This window comes from Harpia harpyja, chromosome 10 (genome assembly GCF_026419915.1).
Source record: "Harpia harpyja isolate bHarHar1 chromosome 10, bHarHar1 primary haplotype, whole genome shotgun sequence".
Lineage (NCBI taxonomy): Eukaryota > Metazoa > Chordata > Aves > Accipitriformes > Accipitridae > Harpia > Harpia harpyja.
This window is the reverse complement of record NC_068949.1, coordinates 28,042,274-28,064,146: the sequence shown is the minus strand read 5'-3', so window position 1 is coordinate 28,064,146 and position 21,873 is coordinate 28,042,274. Positions and strand designations below refer to the sequence as shown.

General features: G+C 40.9%; 1 protein-coding gene across 1 annotated transcript; it reads left to right on the top strand.

Annotated features, from left to right (window-relative positions):
• Window positions 1-383: 383 nt before the first annotated feature.
• On the top strand, window positions 384-20,313 carry SLC35G1 (solute carrier family 35 member G1). The gene is made up of 3 exons (XM_052799272.1): window positions 384-724; window positions 14,147-14,327; window positions 14,850-20,313. Exons 1-3 carry the CDS (start codon window positions 523-525, stop codon window positions 15,607-15,609), a joined length of 1,143 nt encoding a protein of 380 aa, XP_052655232.1. The 5' UTR covers window positions 384-522; the 3' UTR covers window positions 15,610-20,313.
• Window positions 20,314-21,873: the final 1,560 nt, after the last annotated feature.

Below are 21,873 nucleotides of genomic sequence, written 5' to 3'. Positions count from 1 at the left end.
CCCACCCCCGGCCACGCCTAACGGCCGCCCGGCGGGGCCAGCTCCGCTCCTCTCTCCGCCGAGATGAGAGCTCCCCCTCCCGAGGCACCGGAGCCTCGCTCCTCCCCGCCGAGCCCCGGTCCCCTCGCCCGGGCCAGGGCTCTCCGCCGCTCGCGCCGCGCCGTGCCCCTCTCGGGGGGCCACTGCGGGGGCTGAGGGACGGCGGGGAGGAACTGGCCGGCCGCTGCCTCCTGGCCCGGCAGGGGCGTGTGGCGCCCGCCAGGCTTTCGGGCAGGTGCCTGCCGTGGGAGGGGGACTGGCAATCCCGCTGCTTCCAGGCGGGGCCCTGACTGCGGGGGGTGGTTAAGCCGCGACCTGGAACAGTCCGTCCCCGCCCGCCGCCGCCGCCGCTCCGCGGGTGCCCGGCGCTGCGGGGCGGGGGAGGGAGCCGGGCGGCGCTGGGCGGCGGCACCGCATGCGCAGGAGGCCAGGTGGCTGCCGGCTGCGAGGAGCCGGTAGCATCGCGGGCAGCCCGGCGTCCGCATGGTGCTGTGTCAGGGCGGCGAGGCCGCCGCTGTTCCGGCCGCGGGCGGGAAGGAGCCGGAGGTGCCGCTGAGCCGGGAGGACGGTGCGGGGCAGCCGTGCCTGTGCCCGGCGCCCGGCATGGAGGCGGCGGGCGCCGAAGAGCGCCGCGTTTGTGGCTGCTGCTCGGGCTTGTCCTGGCCGCGCTGCTGCAAGGCACCTGGTGAGGAGGGGGAGTCTGGCAAGCGGGGCGGGGGGTTGGGGGGGCAGTGCCCTCCTGGCTGGGCTGCCCGCTCTCGGGGTGACATTGCCGGCGGGGCGGAAGAAGAGGAAGAGGCCCCGCGGGCACCGGGGCTCGCCGGAGACGGCGGCGGGGCGCCGAGCGAGCTCGGGCGGCCGCGGAGCGGGGCCCGGCACCTGTGCCGGCCCCGCCGCCGGCTGCCCGCGAGGGGCAGGCTGGAGCCCCGCCGCCTCCGAGCCGTCCCCGGCTGCGGCGGCTCACACCTGCTGCCCGGCGGGGGACACCGGGCTCCCTGCGAGCGCGTTCGGCCTCGCCCTCTTTTCCCCCCGCTCTTTACCGGGCTGGCCGGACCCTGGTGAAGAAATAGGTGAAGCGGCAGGCACGACCTCCTGCGTGGCGCTGGCCCTTGCGCTTGTACGCTGGGCTCGGCTCGGGCCCGGCGCCCGGTGCGCCCCGGCCCCGGGAGCGGGCAGAGCGCTCGGGGCCGCTGCGGCCGCGCACCGCTCACTCCCGTCCCCAGGGGCGGGCTGCTGCTCGGTCGCTTCGACACGTAGGGCTGCGAGAGCTGCGGTAGGGATTATCCCTCGGGAAAAGAGTACTTCCTGTTGCCAAAGTTTTAGAGTAAGGCTTGCCTGGTTTGGGTAAATCGAGGTGCCTTCCAGCAGTGAGAACTTCTGGCACCGTAAATGTGTGGAGAAGGGGCATGAGCACCGTTCAACAAGTCCGTGTGCTTGCAACTATGACTTCCGTGGTAATTCTTACCTCGCTTTAACGTGAGCGTACTCCTCGTTTTGTCTTAATCCGTGCTTCGCTTCTTGGTCACTTTGAATTGTTAAAGCCACAAATTTACAGTGGAATACGCAACATGTTTTCGTAAGTTTAATGTGGCTTGCTTTTAAAACATAAATGTCATAAAATAATTTTTGAAGTTGTTATCTGAAGTACTTCAGCATCTGTAATTTTTAAACAACTTCACTGGAAGTGTGTTTCTCATTAAATATGGACTATAGTTGACCTTCCAGCAGAAAATGGATAAAATGGCAATCTTTGTTAGCTAGTGAGCTGTGGAGAGGCTGGAAGAGATAGCATAACTAAAGTGAAATTCACATTAGTATTGTGAGAAACTAGAGACTAGAGTATTGTTTATTAAGATTTATGCTAAGCCAATATAAAGATAATTGCTTATATAAGCCTAGTCAGATACCGCATAAGGTAGAACTATTTTGCGAAAGATAAGGATTGCTTAAAGAAACCGCAAGACGGGTAGAACTATTTCGCGGAAGATAAGGATTGCGCAAGACGGGAAATAGTTATTGCTTTGCGTGGAAGTGTTTGTTAATAGAGCCTGTAAAACAGTTCTAAGAATTACCACACAGCAAGTTGAAAACCATATATGGAAAAGGTTATCTAAAGGTAACCGAGGAAGACTTCAGCCTTCAGCCTCAACGACCATCAGGAGGCAGAAAAAGACCCCCTAACAACAACCGAGACATGCGCAGATTGCTCCACGAATGCGGAACTGAAGGACTGATAAAAAGAGGGTGTTTCAAATGAGAGGCGCGGCAGTTGGCGGAACATAGACTCCCCTGCCGCCCAGCGCTGTCTTTGCTCATATTCTACTTGCTACAATTAATAAATTTTTATTGGATTATGATCCATTGTGGTCTCAATTTATAACAATTCTTGGTGCCGTGACTCGGATAAGGAACGGTAGACTTTGGTCCTCCGGGGAGGCGCGCCCCGCGACAATTCGCGGCCCTGCGACCAACAGCCTACTTCAACCTTACCGACGAACCTAAATTTTAGAATAGTGAGCAAAGGAAAACCGGTAAAATCCCATAAAATTTCTGTGCACGGGAGTCCGGACGAAGACGCAGGACGCGTAAGTATATTGCGATATTTGGTCGCGGGTTTGCCGTCCGGGCGGGATTGGGTTTTCCTGGACTATAACGAATGAGAGGTTCGATATACTGAACCAAGCGAATGTGGACCCTTTAGTACTGCGGTTCCCACCTCCCGCGAGGGACTGGGCCAGGAATAAGGGGAGTGAGTGAGTGTGCGTGCGGATAGTCCAGAAGATGGGGGCGAAGGGCAGCAAGCCTTCGACTCCCATGGGAAGGGTACCTACTGTACCTAGGAATACCCCTCTGGCATATATCTTAGACAATTGGAGATATTTCCCTGGAACTCTAGGGAAAGATAAACAGAAGATGATAGAATATTGTACTAAGATATGGGGAGGGAAGAAGATTTCTAAAAATGTCTTCTGGCCAGTCTATGGGTCAGAAGAAGATTGGATAAAACAACAATTAAACCTCTGGGTTAATAATAAAAAACCTCTTAACCCAGAGGAGAGTCAATATGCGGAAGTTTGGTTGGAAAGACCAGAAACTAGACTTTATCCATTGAATGAACAAAAAACTAAACAAAAGAAAAAGAAGGAAGAATTGGACGAAATCCTTCTGACTCCCCCTCCTTACGTTCCTCCTCCTGCTCCCACAGCTCCTCCAGAAGTCCCTAAAGCGCCCCCTCCCACATCAGGGTCGGAACAGGGGTCTCCCCCTCCTCCGAGACGTGTGACTAGAAGTCAAACAGGGGCAGCTCAGATGTATCCCCTAAGGGAAATACCCATGGGGGGACCTCAACCTGCGATTGGATACATTTCCATACCCCTAAATTCGGCTGACCTGTGGGATTTTAAAAGAACCGAGATGGGAAACTTAATTGAGGACCCACTCGGAGTGGCAGAAAGATTAGATCAATTTTTGGGACCAAGTCTTTATACTTGGGATGAGATGCAATCTATCCTTGGCCAATTATTTACTACCGAGGAAAGAGATATGATTAGACGAACAGGAATGAGACTGTGGGATACTCAACATGTCTAGGGACCCCAAGCAGATATTAAATGGCCACTTCAAAGACCTAATTGGGATAATCAGGATCCGGTGCATAGAACCCATATGCAGGACCTGAGAACTATAGTAATTCAAGGAATTAGAGAAGCAGTACCCCGTGGCCAGAATATCAATAAGGCATTTAATGAAATGCAAAAGAAAGACGAAAGCCCTACTGAGTGGCTAGAGCGATTAAGAAAAGCCCTTCAACTGTACTCTGGGGTAAACCCAGACGAGCCTTTAGGGCAAATACTCCTCAAGACTGAGTTTGTGGCCAAATCATGGGAAGACATCAGAAGGAAAATTGAAAAGTTAGAGGACTGGCAGAATAGAGGGTTGGATGAATTATTGAGGGAAGCTCAGAAAGTTTACGTAAGGCGGGAAGAAGAGAGCAGCAAGCGACAAGTCAGAATGATGGTAGCAGCAGTCAGGGAGGATCGTAAAGGGCGGACTAATGAACACCTTTCGGCTGGAATGAAACAAGGGAACATAGTAGTAAAGAAAGAACAGAGATGTTGTTTTTACTGTGGAAAGAAGGGACATATAAAGAAGAATTGCAGAGAAAGGATCAAGGATGAAGAAATATTAAAAACGGAATAGGAGAGTCAGGGGCTCTATATATTAGGGGACCGGAGTCATCACGAGCCCTTGATAAAAATAAAAATAGGTCCCCATAAACAAGAGTTCACCTTTTTAGTAGACACTGGAGCTGAGAAATCAACTATTAAACAAATACCTGAGGGATGTAAAGTTTCTTCTGAAAAAGTACAAGTAATCGGGGCAAAAGGAGAACCCTTTAAAGTCAGCAAAATCAAAAATGTGTTATTCGAAACTGAAAATAAATTTGGAATGGGCGAACTCTTGCTCGTCCCTGAAGCAGAATTTAATCTACTGGGACGAGATTTAATTGTCGAATTACAATTAGAAATTAAAGTAAAAAATCAAGAACTAACAGTGTCTACTTATCTTTTGACCGTAGAAGATCAAAAACAAATCAACCCCGATGTCTGGTACTCTCCGGACACAATTAGTAAACTAAAGATCTCACCAATTAAAATCCAAATTTCTGAACCCCACATACCTGTGAGGGTAAAACAATATCCCATATCTCTAGAAGGACGGAGAGGATTAAAACCAGAAATTGATCGATTGGTAACGCAAGGCATCTTAGAGCCGTGTATGTCACCCTTTAATACCCCCATTTTGCCTGTAAAGAAACCAAATGGGAAATATCGGCTTGTACATGATTTAAGAGAAATAAATAAAAGAACTATTACCCGGTTCCCTGTAGTAGGAAATCCATATACACTTCTGAGTAAGTTAGGACCGCATAACTCCTGGTATAGTGTGATTGATCTAAAAGATGCCTTTTGGGCCTGTCCACTGGCAGAAGAATGCCGTGATTATTTTGCCTTTGAATGGGAAGATATAAAGACAGGCCGTAGACAGCAATTAAGATGGACCGTGCTCCCCCAGGGGTTCACTGAGTCCCCTAATTTGTTTGGACAGGCCCTGGAAGAACTCTTGAAAGAATACCAGGTACAGGAGGGAAATGTACTTTTACAATACGTGGATGATCTGCTTATAGCAGGAAATAATAAGGAGAATGTAAGAAAAGAAACTATTCGACTTCTAAATTTTCTTGCCCAAAAAGGACTACGAGTATCACAAGAAAAGTTACAATTTGTGGAAGAAAAAGTGAAATACTTGGGACATTATTTGTTTAACGGCAAGAAGATATTAGATCCAGAACGCATTAAAGCAATTCAGGAATTACCTATGCCTGTCACTAAAAAACAAATTCGGCAGGTATTAGGGCTATTTGGGTATTGTAGGCAATGGATAGAAAACTATAGTTTTAAAGTTAAATTTTTATATGAACACTTGTCTAAAGACAAAATACCCAAATGGACCTCGCAAGATCGAGAGCAATTTGTCAGTCTCAAAAAAGAGCTAAGCCAAGCACCGGTTTTAAGCCTACCAGATTTAAAGCGACCATTCCATTTATTTGTCAATATACATGAAGGAACGGCATTCGGAGTATTAACTCAGGAATGGGCTGGACAAAAGAAACCGGTAGCATATTTATCAAAGCTGTTGGACCCTGTAAGCAGAGGTTGGCCAAGTTGTCTACAAGTAATCGTTGCTGCAGCCTTATTGCTCGAGGAAACAAATCGCATTACTTTTAATGGAGACGTTGTCTTATATGCACCTCATAATATCAGGGGAGTGTTACAACAAAAAGCAGAAAAATGGCTTACAGATAGCCGACTATTAAAGTATGAAGGAATTCTTATAGAATCCCCTAAATTATCTTTAAAAACTATTGGAGCAATTAACCCAGCTGAATTTTTGTACCCAGGAGAAGGTAATGAACTATTACACAATTGTTTTCAAACGATTGAACAGCAGACACGCATTAGGCCAGACTTAGAAGAAGAAGAACTACAATGTGGGGAAGTATTATTTATAGATGGGTCATCACGAATAGTAGAAGGTAAACGATTGTCTGGATATGCCATCATTAAATTAGAGAGAGGAGAATTTAAAACAATAGAATCAGGCCCCCTGAGTGCCAGCTGGTCGGCTCAAGCCTGTGAGTTGTATGCATTATGGAAAGCGTTAGTGTCACTCAAGGAAAAAGATGGAACTATATATACAGACTCACGCTATGCGTTTGGAGTAGTACACACTTTTGGGAAAATATGGGAAGAAAGGGGATTCGTTAACTCACAGGGAAAAGAACTGATACACCCAGAATTAATTCGACGAGTTCTGGGGGCATTAAAAATGCCGAATAAAATAGCAGTTGTACATATAAAGGGACACCAACGGGGTACAAGTTACCAAATCAGGGGAAATAATGCAGCTGATACGGAAGCAAAACTAGTGGCAGGCAATTATAATATGATTTTAACTATACAACAGACATCTATTAGTAAAAATTTGAGTTTTGAGTCTGTAGAAAAAGAAAAATTAAAACAAATGGGAGCTAAAGAACAGGATGGTAAATACATACTGCCAGATGGAAGAGAAGTTTTGCCGAAGGGCATAGCACTCGAAATATTTTCAGAAATACATAGTAAAATACACTGGGGAACCCAGGCATTAGTTGATCATTTTAATCAACTGTTTGCCTGTATAGGTGTATATAACATCGCAAAAACCGTCACAGCAGCCTGCGAGACCTGTCAAAAGGTTAATCGAAACAGTATGAGACAAAAACCTCTTGGAGGACGTTCCCCAGCATACAGACCTTTTTCACACATATAAGTGGATTTTACTGAACTACCCAGGGTAGGGCGTCACAAATATTTATTAGTAATGGTGGATCATTTAACACATTATGTTGAGGCTTTTCCTACCTCCAAGGCAACGGCTAACCAAGTTACTAAAGTGTTACTCGAACACATTATACCTCGATATGGAGTACCTGAAGTAATTGACTCAGACAGAGGAACCCACTTTGTGTCAAAAATTGTTAAAGACCTAACAGAAAGATTGGGTATTAAGTGGGAATACCATACACCATGGCATCCACAAAGTTCGGGAAAAGTTGAAAGGATGAATGGAAAAATCAAAACTATTCTGACTAAATTAATGATAGAAACCAAATTATCATGGATTAAGTGCCTACCCATGGCACTATTAATTCTCAGAACCAGACCCCGAACAGACATAGGAATATCAGCGTTTGAAATGGTGTATGGAATGTCCTATAGAATTGAAAGTCCACAAACAAATGTTTTAATTCGAGACCGTGTGATTAATGAATATGTTTCACAATTAGCAGAACATCGTAACAAGCTTTGGGAACATGGACTGATTGTACAACGACCCCCGTTGGACTTAAAAATTCATAATCTCAAACCTGGGGACTGGGTATTGGTTAAAACATGGAAAGAAGAAACCCTGAAACCCAATTGGGAGGGACCTTATCTTGTTTTGCTTACAACAGACACAGCTGTTCGGACTGCTGAGCGTGGATGGACTCATGCCAGTCGCATTAAAGGCCCAGTAACAGGACCCCACTGGAAGGTGGTCAGTGCACCCGGTGACACCAAGATTATATTAAGAAGATAAAGTAATGATATACGCTTGGTTTGATTATTTTGAAGCCCTGCCCTTTGGTGTAAAGTGTGTGATTTGTTTTGTAATTGCATTCATAGGATCTCTAGTGGTGTATTACTTGTGGAAACATACTAAGTGTGGTCGTAAAAATTGTTAAATATTCATGCAACCTAATATAGAATATAGGGATCCTACGGAAATAAGGAACAATTATATACAAAACCTACGATTAAGGTGTAACAACCCACCGTGTGATTGTTATCCATTTGTATGTTTTAAATGTAAGGTATGCCAGGACAAATGGTGGGTGCACTGTTATGAGGGGTACCCTCCGAACGGAGTCTGTGAACAGTGCTATAAATCTGAACGATCATTAACTGATTGGAAATTAAAACAATTTGAACGAAGACGAGAAATTGTAAAAGGATCCCCCCAATGGTGGGATATTTTTGTTAAGGGAATACACCCCCAATATTATTGTTACCACCCAAATCAACCAGTCCCCTTTGTGACTGAGATCATAACTGTCCGGTGTCGGAGGAAAGTACTAACCGTGCCTTGCCTGACCCCATTAGTTAAAGCTGCGAAGTGGGAGGCCTATGTACACAGGCAGAAAACCCGAAACAGCTATTCTCCTGAAGAATTCCCTTGCTGCCGAGAAGATGGTACACCCCGTGACTCGAAGCAACCGAGTCGACGGGCGAGGCAGAAGAGAAACCAACTGTGGAGAAATGAATCAGAAAAATGGGATGCAAAGGCAATCATGGCTGAACTTCCCCAGGACTGGTAAGAATTTACAAAAATTAATTAAAAGATTAACGAACACCCTTTTTCCTGGTATACCGTTAATTGTGCTATTGATAATAACCCAAGCAGAAGGAGGAAACCCACATGAACCATTTAAGTGGGAACTAATATCTTGGGAAGGATCGAAAACAATAGCCACTTTTAACAGCCCAGGGCCACCTGAATTCATAGTAGAACTTTGTGATTTAATATCGATACCTTGTGAAAAAGGACCTCCATTCTATATATGCCCGGCCTCTGGACAGCCTTATTGCAATTATCCCGGGCACTATTATTGTGGTTATTGGGGATGTGAGACAATAGCCTCGGGCTGGACAGTAAAGACTCCTGATAAATATATAAAAGCAGCCTGGACCCCTAATGGATGTGTACCCGAAAATACAGGTGTAGATCTTACAGGTCTGCGTGATGTGGATTATGTAGCTCCACGTGAACAGATCTGTACACACATCAAATTTCAAGTATTACATCCCCTAGATGACACGTGGTTAGTAGGACGAACATGGGGAATACGTGTCTATGTGGGAATTCCTAAAGATTGGGGAGGACACTTTCTCATAAGAAAAATTAAAATACCACATGATCCACTCCCTGTTGGGCCGAATAAAATACTGAATCCACCCACCTTTTTAAGGAAAAACATTATTCCCACAAGTATTATTCCTACAAGTGCTACACCTTTTATCCATACTAAGAATACAAGTGTTACACCTTTTATCCATACTAAGAATACAAGTGCTACACCTTTTATCCATATTAAGAATACAAGTGCTACACCTTTTATCCATATTAAGAATGTAGGAATGTCGAAATTTAAAGACCCCTTATGGGATTTAGTACAAGCCTCTTATCATGCCCTTAATAAGAGCAAACCAAATTTAACTAAAGACTGTTGGTTATGTTACAATGCCAGACCACCATATTTTGAAGCAATCGGAACACCAGATAAGATTCAATGGTCTAGTGGTTCAAACCCACAAGAATGCCCATGGGATGACCAGAAGAACCATACGCAAGGAATTACTATTCAATTGGTATTAGGTCAAGGAAAATGTATAGGTACAGTACCCGAAGAATATCAGCCTTTGTGTAATCAAACAATTACTGACATAACAAAGTATAAGAACCAAGCTAAAAAATGGGCTATCCCAACACCGGGAGCTAAATGGGTTTGCTCAGACATTGGAATAACACCTTGCATATCCCTAAATGTGTTTGATCAATCTCAGTTTTGTGTACAGGTAATTATTGTTCTTCGTCTAATATATCACACCTCTGAAGAGGTGTTACACCATTTTGAAGGAGATTTGGACAGACAAAAACGAGAACCAGTTACAGCAATAACTTTGGCTACGCTATTGATAGCAAGCGGAATTGGAGCAAGTACAGGTATAGCCTCTTTGGTAAAGAGTCAAGAATTGCAAGGTCTACAACAAGTCGTAAATGAAGACCTAGAAAGAATCGAACAATCCATTGAACGTTTAGCAACTTCAGTAAAATCTTTATCGGAAGTAGTGCTACAGAACAGGAGAGGACTAGACTTGTTGTTATTAGAAAAAGGAGGGTTGTGTGTAGCCCTCAAAGAAGAATGCTGCTCCTTTGCTGATCATACAGGAGTAGTCCTGGACGCAATGGCTGAACTTCGGAAAAGATTAGAACAACGCAGAAAGAATTTTGAAACAGGTAGACCATGGTATGAAAACTGGTTTAATGCTTCACCTTGGCTAACCACTTTGTTGTCTACTTTAGCAGGACCGCTTATTATGTTAATCCTAGGACTTATATTTGGGCCTTGTATACTACGCTATGTTTTACATTTTATTAAGAAACGGCTTGATATGACCAAACTACTTATCCTAACCACGAAGTTGGAGAAAGAAAACAAGAAGATATTTACCAATGAAGATGAAGATTATTGTGAGTGTACCATGCCACGAGAATGCTATGAATGTAACCGTGAGATATTACCTTGTGAATGTTATGATAAATGTTGGGGTTGTGGAAAAAGGTTGGCTTATAATGTTGAGAATGAAAGTAGTGTCTAATAAACAATAATAGAATAAAAAGAAAAAGGGGGGATTGTGAGAAACTAGAGACTAGAGTATTGTTTATTAAGATTTATGCTAAGCCAATATAAAGATAATTGCTTATATAAGCCTAGTCAGATACCGCATAAGGTAGAACTATTTTGCGAAAGATAAGGATTGCTTAAAGAAACCGCAAGACGGGTAGAACTATTTCGCGGAAGATAAGGATTGCGCAAGACGGGAAATAGTTATTGCTTTGCGTGGAAGTGTTTGTTAATAGAGCCTGTAAAACAGTTCTAAGAATTACCACACAGCAAGTTGAAAACCATATATGGAAAAGGTTATCTAAAGGTAACCGAGGAAGACTTCAGCCTTCAGCCTCAACGACCATCAGGAGGCAGAAAAAGACCCCCTAACAACAACCGAGACATGCGCAGATTGCTCCACGAATGCGGAACTGAAGGACTGATAAAAAGAGGGTGTTTCAAATGAGAGGCGCGGCAGTTGGCGGAACATAGACTCCCCTGCCGCCCAGCGCTGTCTTTGCTCATATTCTACTTGCTACAATTAATAAATTTTTATTGGATTATGATCCATTGTGGTCTCAATTTATAACAGTATCACTTCTGAGGCAAAGCTTGGGGAAAAAACCCAATATTTGAAATCCTGAGAAACTTGCATTTATTCACCAAAAAATGCATTTTAGGTTGGGTTTTTGTTTGGGTTTTTTTTTGGTAGTCTCTCTAGCAAAATGTTAATCGAGTCAACGGCTGAACTTTATGAATCATGCCTAGATCTTGTCTGCATGACCATGATTAGTTCATACGCAGGCTGTTGTGCTCCTGGCGCTTTCCTGAAGTCTGTGAAAGAGCTGTTCTGCTTCTTACGGTGTGAAGAACAGATCACCCTCTTCTGGCTCTCCTAAAGGTCTGGGAGAATCATCTTCCCGCTGACCAACTTCCCTGTAGCCAGTACCCTTCTGCCTCTGCTACTGTTCTCAAGATGCATGTATGTGAGAGGTGTGATTTTCTTCACTGTATACATTTTGCAAGTATAAAAACTGTTTGCAAGAAAGCATGGCATTAAAACGCAAACAAAAAGAATTTACCCAGAAAATGGCATGCAATGGGAGGCATTTGACTAGGACTTAGAACAGGAGTGGAAGATTGTTTGAAAGCCTTACGTGTGGAGATGGCCAGGGAATAAAATTGGAAAACCAAATCTCAAATCTGTAGCCACTCATAAAAGAGGACTTGGGTACTACTTGAAACTTTTTTATTTTCAGACTGCTACACTTTTTTAAAAAAGCATGAGGGCTTGAGAATTTTGATGGTGTTGGGCTAGTGTTTGGAGGCTTAATATCTTGTGGGGTGGGAATGTTATCTTAACCTAACTTCTCCTTACAACGTATTTTGGAATAAGTACTCTTCAGAACTGCAATTCTTGTTTCTGCTGGAAGAACTCGTACCATTTTATTTTTAAAAGGAAATAAACCACTTTCTCATTGCACTGAGTACATGCTTTGGCAATATGAAATGTTGATGGTTTAAATTCTAGTATTACAAGATACTGTTTCTGATCTACTTGGCATGTTGGGTAGCTTACAAAAATTAGTTACTTCTGGTTTTTCTTTGTTCCTTCAAATCCAAAGCTTAGTTCTGGGTATAAGAGCCTTCCAGCTTACTTTGCTTTAATTTGATTGGTTTTTCCATTTCAACACTTCCATTGTTTAGATTGGCTTCGTTCTGTAGTAATCAGACAAGCTGTCGTGCCTGAAATAAAAGTTAATAGTTCTGTTTGTGCTGCATTCATCCATAAGCCAGCCTGGGTTTGGATTTCCCATTTCAGTTATAGGCCAGTCTGATTCCTCTTGCTATAATATTAGAGATGTTGTTGATTTTGTAGTTCTGTTGCGTGACTGTGGATTAGGACATTATGCAATTCATGAGCGTTCTTTAAATCCACTCTGTTTCGTAGTTGGTAGATGTCCTGGTCCAGTGTTGGTTGTTGGTAGTTTTTATAGTCACTTTTATGTAATTGGCTGTTGCTAAATAGAAATATTTCTAGTAGAAACTGTCATCCATTTTCAGCTGTAGTGTGGCTGGACTCCTTGAAAAGCAGGCCTTCTGCCTACTTTAAATTCTGGTTACAGGTGTAAAGCCTGGGCCCCTAGAACTGTTAAAGCCAGACCCAATGCTCTATACACACTGTATCAGCCCACAGTCTCAGCTCTCAGGTAGTAAGATGCAGTTTCTCGCCTGATCTCAAGGAGGATCAAAATGGTTGTGACAAGTTTTGTTAATTAAAAAAAAAAACAAAAAACAAAAAACCACACCTGAAGCAAAACAAAAAACCCCCTCAAAACCATACTTCGTTGCAACTTAGAGCAGTGCCCTGCCGATAATGTTTTAGAGGATCCATGAGGCTCATGGGCTCCCACACTAATGTGAGATGAGGCACCCTTTTGTCAAAACACTGCCTCAGGGACATGGAGTTCTTGCTCTTATCTTTAGAGGGTGTTGTAGAAGAAAGGGTAACTCCCAATGTTTTATGCAGACAGAAAGAAAACAGGTAGTGAAGTAACATCCCACTCAAATTTTTAGATGGGTTGTCTCTTCCACGGTGTTCACCTCTAGGTTCAGTGGAAAGACTGTTCCTTTTATGCAGCAAAGCAATAACAGAAAAGGCTGGTTTCTTTGGAGATGGTGTTGAGGTCAGCAGCAGTTCACCCTCTCTGTTTGCTTTCTGTCTGTCTTTTTTTTTTTTTTTTAATAGAAACCATTAGACTTGGGAAGCTACTTCAGGAAGAGAAAGTCTGATAAATAAGCATAAACTAAGGTGAGATGAAGGTCTTCGTGGAACTGTGATAGATACCAGTACCTTAAGCAGGCCTATGATGTTTTAAAACTAGTCACCTAAATTTCTCCTGCTTAAAAATGTGTATTTGATGTTTATTTGAGGAAAATAGTTGGATTCTTGGAGCAAGATAAAAATGTTATATAAAACTTCTGTAGGTCTGGGTCAAATTTGGGGTGATTTAGCTGCAAAATGAACATGAGGTATAACAAAAGTGAGGTTCTGCGCACAATTTTTACATACGTGTATTTGCGAGAAAGGAAATTGAATTGTTGCTTATGAACCTTAATTAACTGACTCAATAATCAGATGATTCCCAAGGTAATGAGTTTCAGTGTTTCAGAATCTGACCATGGACCATTTTGCAGTCATGGGTATTTATTGGTCCTTGGGCGGTGGTCATAATCATGTGACTAGTCCTATAGTGAATCACTCAAACTAGTCTGATGCCTCCAAGAAGTAAAGCCTACGAACTCATGTAGAACTGAGAAGTTCTGTATCCGAAGTGTTGGAGTTCATCTCTTATCTCCTGTTTTCAGAAAAAAAGGAGACCCGTGGTGGTCAGTGAAACATATTTTCAAGGTAGGTCTGGTAAATACATGTAGTATTTGCATTTGTTTCTTTTGCTTCCCCCATCCTCTACCACAAGAGTAGCTACAAATGTGTGGAGCACTGCAGTATGTACAGCCGCCTGACCTGAGAAATCTTCTAATAGATTATTATTAACTGGAGTTTATCTGTTGCAGGAACAAAGAAAAAAGCTGCGTGTCCAGGACTTGGTCTGTTTTATACCGTACTGTCTGCCTTCCTTTTCTCAGTGGCCTCTTTATTTCTTAAAAAAATAGAAGACGTACATTCAGTGGAAGTGAGTGCATTTCGATGTGTTTTCCAAATGGCATTTGTTCTTCCTGGTTTAATATATTACAAGTAAGTGTAGCAAATGTTTAAATTTAAAGTTATTTTTTAAAAATAGATCTAGAATTATCACTCACTTAAATCAGATTGTAATATTACTTTAATTCAGACTTCAGTTGTGTAACTGCATTGTTTTGGATTAGTTGATAGTTTCTTAATACAATTCAGAAAACTGAAAATCTTTGACTCCCTGAATTGTAGAGGTTTCTGCAGGGATTATATCAAATGTATTGATCTTCCATGAAGTGGTGTTCTTAAAAAATAGAAGGTAATTTGTAGATACTCTTGGGTTGTTTTGCAATCAAAAAATTAATAGCTATAAGAACAGGTTCTGGACTCTGAATGTGATTGCGTGTGGTGGTGGGAATAAATTGGTCTGTGATCAGACAGTTAAAAATATTTTGATATTCGAGATAAATCCCTCATCTAGAGAAGTGTGTACAATCTAGAAGGGTGTGTACATTTAAATGTGATTGGATGTTTGTCATGAAATAAGCAAGCCAGTGACATTAATGTGACATTTCTGTTTTTCAGAACAGGGTTTTTGGGACCAAAAGGTAAAAGAATTTTTCTTTTCTTCCGAGGATTCCTTGGCTCTAGTGCAATGATTCTTCTCTACTATGCTTTCCAAGTCATGCCACTAGCTGATGCCACTGTTATAACTTTTAGCAGTCCTGTTTTTACATCATTGCTGGCATGGATCTTTCTCAAAGAGAAATACAGTATTTGGGATCTTCTGTTTACCCTCTTCGCAATCACTGGAGTGGTTCTTATTGCCAGACCACCATTTCTGTTTGGGTCTAATGTTACGGGGATTGAAGGAAGTTACACAGATCACCTTAAAGGAACTATAGCAGCGATCATAAGCACAGTATCTGCAGCTTTGACTTTTGTTATACTAAGGAAGGTGGGAAAATCTGTGCATTATTTTTTGTCAATTTGGTATTATGCAGTCATTGGTTTAATTGGATGTGTTATAGCATTGTTTGTTATGAATGAATGGCGTTTACCATACTGTGGTAAAGATAGGGTTCTTCTAATATTGATAGGCTTGTTAGGGTTAGGGGGTCAGATATTTCTCACAAAAGCATTACAGATAGAGAAAGCTGGACCTGTAGCCATAATGAAAACAATGGATGTTGTGTTTGCTTTTATTTTACAAATTCTTTTTCTCAATCATCTACCAACTTGGTGGACTGTGGGAGGTGCCCTTTGTGTAGTAGCTAGTAGTTGTGGAACTGCCATTCGTAAGTGGCAACAAAGCTTGAAAAAAGCTAAACAAAATGAAATATAACAATACAGACACTAACTCATTACAGAAACAAGCAATCTTGAAATATATATACAATATTTATTTTTATTTATTTTAAATATCTCATTTACCAAGTTATATCCAATAAAATACGTTGATTTAAAAAAAAAAGCCAAATTGAAGATATTTTTACAACGGATTAGATATATGCTTTTCTTACATTTAGGCATGCAAATATGAGAAGTAGAAAGATACTTAAAAGTTGTTTGCTTCCTGTCAAAAGTGGACAGTAGTTTTTTGGCTATTATTTTCCTACAATTCCTGATTCTCCACTTCTTAGACCCTTTCTCTATTCTTCTGAGCAGTGCAAATCAGTCTGCCAGGCTTACTTAATACTATTCTGTGCTTGATTACCAGAGGGATTGCAGTACAAAAGTTAGAAGGGAACAAAGAGTTATAATCCTATAAACATCCAACTTTTATAGAACAGATAAAGCTTGCATATTTACAAGCTTTCTATTTTTTTTTTTCCACAAAACAGATGCCAAATGGGGATTTATTTTTAATTTGGATTCTAAAAGGACAAAGGCTATTTCATCTTTCCAAGCAATATCAAGGGAAAATTAACTTGTGAAAATTATCTATTGGCTTTGCTTTCTTTTAAAACAAATTTTAAATGTTTGCACTTGCTTTACAGGCATAATGAAACAACCTAATCCCCTTTTTTAATGTGATTTTCCCAATAAACGTGTCTTTAGTTGCTGCAGTCTCGGTGATGCAAGACAACAGTTGATTGTATACCACTTGTAAATTAGCTATTTCTTGTGGTATGGAATGTTATGCTGTAGCTGCACTTTTCTTTATTCTATGCAAAAAAATATATTTTTTAGATATTTACTATAGGTTATTTTAAATGCTGCTTATGACCCTTTTGTTTAGATTCTTTTGTACAAAAGTTCTTTATGAGACCAAGTTTAAGTCTTCTTGGCCTTCATAAAGTTAGGAGTATTTACAATAAAGCATTTGCCTATATCCTAAGAATTTACAAGAGTGCAGACTAATTACAGTTTCAAAGAAAATGCAGGTTGGCCAAGATCATAGCAGAGATTCTACAGAACAGGTTTGAGGAGAGCTTGATGGGAGGGTGGAGCTATGCATACACATCTCATGCCATGGAGGCATCCGCACTACGTCAGGCAGTGCTAGTGGGCAGGTACAGCCCCATTTCTCCAGCTGGCCCTTTTGAATCTGCACTTAGTCACTTCTCTTACACATCTTCTCACTTTTGTAGGCTTTATCTTGATAGCAACAAATACTAAGAAAACAGGCTTGTGTTATTGATCTTAGTGTCCTTCATGTTTGAGGAGGAATATATGTTTAGTATCAGATAGAGGGATTTTCCCAAATGGAATCTTAGGTACTTTTGGGTCTTGTCTCAGTAGTGCTTAAAGAAAATTTTAACTTGGGTCTTTATTTGGTCCTTTGTATCATCAGGTGGTTTTCAGTTATTTACTCACTCTAGTGTTTTTTCTGAAGGAGAATGCTGCGTTCTGTAGACTTGATACATGTTTTTTTCAAAATCACTAAAGGTGGCAGGTGTTTCCTTATTTTGATTTACTCCAGTCACATATCTTTTCTTTTGCCAATAAGCATTGCATCCCGGCAGGACAGATCTAGGGACCTGAGTCCCGAAGGACTGGAATGTGTATAGTATTTTGGGATGTATCTGGGTGTGAGGAGCCATCTTTGTGCAAGATTCTGTACGTAAACCAGCACACGGAATCCGTATATGTTTATGGACATGAGCAGACTCCACTTGAGCGATAGAATCAGTTCCTGCTTATAGCTGTCCATTCTCTGCTTCTTCTGAAGGCTGAAGTTCAGCTACTGCTGACAAGGTCAGGAGTAAGTATGAGCTGCTTTCGCATCTCTTTAAAGCCTGATGTAATAACAAAATTCCAGTTTGGCACCCATTTCACTTAGTACTTGAAATTGTAAACTAGGATTGTTTCTTCTGCTGCTCAGCCATCACTGCCATTGAGCAACAGCTTTCAGGGGAGGGAAGGAAAACAGACTGCATTTTTTATGGCTTCACTTCATGTTTAATATGCATGTTTTGAATTGACAGTTATAAAGGTGTGGTTCCAAAGCAGTTCATATTGATGTCAACTTGGGTTGTCAGCTGGTCCTGCTCCCTCCCGTTGGCTCAGTGCTCAGGCTTATGTGGTTGTGTAGTGAGCTGGGAGCTGATCCAGCTACATAACTTTTTAGTAAGGTTGCTGGAGAGGGCAAAACCAGAGTAGTCTGAACTTGATGACAGTGTGAAAACATTAGGAAGGGGAATTAGGTAATAGTTTAAATTGCAGAGTATGAATGCTGCTTTGTCAGTACAGAATAAAAATGATGTGGATGTTTATATAAAAAAAATCTTTAGGTCATATGATTTCATTGAATCTTGTTTACACTTAATAGAGAAGAGCAGACTACTGAAGAAAGGACTGTTTCTTGCCCTTAACAAAGCTGACCTGAAATCAACAACCTGATAGAGAGATTGGTAATTTTTGTCTCAAGTTCTTGCAGAAACTCTTTTGATATATTTCCATACCTGTAGTGCCAGAAACCCCAGATGATTATTTTTTTTCTTTGTCCAAACCTATAGGGTTTCCTTATGGCTCCATCTACTTATTTCCTTTTGCTGTTCCTAAAACTTCCTAAATACTTAAGTTGTTAAAATAATAATTTAAACAAGATCCTATGTTCGAGAACATTGTGTTTTTTTGGAACATTATTTTGATTTTGATCGATCTTTTAGAGAATTGTTTAACTGGTGTGAGAATGAAGGACTTGACTAGGGCTTCTCTAGTCATAAAGCATGACAGGCTAGCTTCTGTAACTAGCTTTTCTAGATGATTTTGGGGATGGAAGACATTTAAGCTTTAAGTTTTTTTCAACCACCTCAATTTTAAAATTTTTCTTTCTCTCAAATGTAGGTTGAAAGCCTAAATTTTAGTTGGAAGCCTTGAAAAGAATGAAATTATACAAAAATATGGATACCTGAAAATGTTGGGTTTTTTTTTAATTGAAAATATTTCTTACAATTCCTGTGAAGATGGTCAAACTTTTTTTTTTCTTCCAGAGCTTAACAGTTTGAGAATCAGAATGAAACTGGCTGAGCCTTGATTCTTTCAGATTCTGATTTTTCCCTTTTTTTTTTCTTTTTTTCTCTTTTCTTGGATAGATTTTTACTTTCAAAATCTTTTTTAGCTTTTTAAGTTTTAATACAGCAAGTTTCTCAGGGTCAAATGTTATTTTTCTGAGCTTTGAGTCAGAAATATATTATTAATGTTAATCACCTGTATTTTTAAGTTTGATAAATGTACTTTTCTAATAGGAAGTCCGTCCTTTGTAATATGATGGAATGTTGTTGGATTGAAATTGCTATGCTATAGAGTTAAGTTTCTCTTGAATTTCAACATATTGATTCAATGTACTGGTTTCACTGGATCCTGAATAGAAAGAGTAATAATTAATTATCGGTTATTTTGCACATAAACACAGGGTAAAAAGTTTTAGTTGTTACTGATGCATCACAAGCATGTTTCTTATGTTCTTTACTATGCAAAACACTGTAATCATCTGTTGTCTTCAGTGGGACTTTATAGCCTTAAAGCCTTATGTACCTGAGTCTTCTAGAGAAAGCTGATGGCTGAAAAAGCTACGTACTGTCACTGTGCAGCAGCCAATTTCTTTCAGGTTAAGTTGGTTGTCAAAGTATGCTCCAAAAGCTCTCTAAATACATCTGCACTAAGAATTTGACAAGCTCGTTGTGTAGGCAAGGGCAGTCTACATAATTAAAATGTATTTCCCGCATTTGTCTAACACCAGGCATGAAGTAACTTCAGCATAACAGCATTGGTGAAATAACTAGTTCAATGTGCCATTTTTCTTCTGAAACTAGGTTCTTTCCCAATTCCAAAAACTGTTCTAAGATGGCTCTTCCTGTAATTGATAATGACAAGATGGATAGTACTACCCTTGATCATAATTTAGTATAAACACTTCCCCCCCTGCAGTAGCTTCTCTTCCTTGAGCTGTTGTTCAAGAGCTGTCTGTTGGAAGAAAGCTTATTTCTAGAGAGGCAGCCTCTTAAAAAGTTATTTCCTTGCTAACTAGCAGTAGTTAACCAGGAAGAGTCTGTTTTCCAGTTCTCTAACTATGGTAACCATGGTAGGCTCATCTGTGGCATCAGTCCCACAAGGGTAGTAGAAGCATGATCTCTGTCCCTGCATGGATTCAGGGTTGGTAATGCTGACAGCAGATGTGCAACACTGACTTCAGCAGGATGTTGCAGTTACCAGCAGAATGTTTTTGTGGTCATTAACTGCCTGTCCATCCAAAGAAAAGTTGTGGCTTTATGTTCCTGCAGATGCAGTAACTTCAGGGTGGAACATACATAGACTTCTATGGTGATAACACTTCTGTGTATCAGAATGAGTAATTTCTGATGTTATGTGAGTTATTGCTTGACAAAAAGGGGGTAAAAACACCCTCAGCATTTATTAAATGATTTTTACTATGTCCTATATATTGTTAAATATATGTTGAATGATAAGTTTTGTAGAAGTTACTGGCTTTGTTATGTAGTAGTATATTTTTATAGACAATTCTTATATATTGAAATGTTAAGAATATTTTCCTAAGAGTTTTATATTCCTCATTGCTAATAAAATGAACCTGAAGAATTAATCTCTGGTTTTGCGTTGATTACTAGAACATATTTGAATGTAGTGATTGTAAAAGCTTTATGAAATAACTGTTAATCAGTCACTGTTAAATATGAACATATGCCTCAAATTCTGCTACTGTTAGCATGCTGCATCACTTTTTATGCCCTGCAACAAGCTAGAGACGAAAAGAAGCTCCATCATCTTCCATACTGGAAACACTGTGGCATTGACAGGTCAGTAAAGTTAAATTTTCCTGTGTCCAAGTGGCAATTTGTTTTTGTGGGGTTTTCGTTTTATTTCTTTACATCATGATTTGAATTCAAGTCTTGTCACTTCTGTCACAAGGTGATACTTAATTCTTCCCAGTGCTTCCCATTATCTAGTGTTTCAATAATTAAATTAACTTCTCACCAAAGTGAAAAAAGCAGAAAAAAAAATTTACCTCACTTGCAAAACTACCACCATTGCTAAATATTACCAAAAGCTTGTAGTAATTTTTTAATTATCCTTATCACAGTGCTTCCTCCTGCAGTGCTGTCTGGTTTTGTAAGAGCAGAAGGTAACAACTGGACAAGGGTATTAGCCTACTTGAGAGCTTTGTGGATGTAATGAATCTTTATTTCTGGGCATGACTTGACTTAGCATTATAGAAAGAGAAATAGATGAGGGAAGCCGAGTTAACATAGTGGGGAATTACTAGCAGTGTTAGCTTGTCTATCCAGCACCCTCATCTTCACCTTATATGCTCAAAAATTAACTTACTGTAGGATGACTTGACACCATCTGTTTCTGAGGCTCTAAAGTAAAGGAAAAGCGAAGTACTTCCAAGAGAGCTTACTGTGCCAGGCATAGGCAGGAGAAGAATAATCGTGAAATAATTTTGTGGAGAAACTTTCCTACTTTCTCTTGGCCGTTCTGTAGGTTCTTTGGAACAACTATAAATATGTAATATATAATATACAGAAATTTAAGCTTTAAGGGAAGGGGGGAAAAAGAGCTTTTTGGATAGACAAAAATCTTCCTTATTTACAAATGGATAGTGACATAGCACATGAAGAGATGAGGGCTATTACTAAATACTAAGACTCTTGAAAAAAAATTCCAGAATTATGTCTACCCACTCAAAAAAAAGCAAAGGGAAAAGGGATCAAAGGATTTCAAAGGAAAAAGCATTCCCATTATTACTTGGAAAACAAACTTCACTAAAGTTGCAAAATACTTATGAGAAGTGCTAGTTATCCCCTTATTGACGTGATAAAGCATTCTTACAGTCCTGCGCACGGGAAGCAGTACATGAGATACAATATGCAGATGAACCGTTCAAATAAGTTTCAGTTGATTCTTTTGATTCTTCAATTAGCTTTCTATTGAACTTTATATTCTGACACTACTGAATGAAGTTCCTACATTATCCTGTCAAGTAACAGTAGAATCTGGAAAGGATAATGAGAAACTACTTCATCATCTGAGCTTACGTACTGAGCAAAGGAAAAATGAGAGATCTGAGTTCTTGCCCTGCTGGTATAAAGTGATTCTGGGGTCTGTGAGAGAGGTAGAAAGAAAACGCATGATTTCTGGT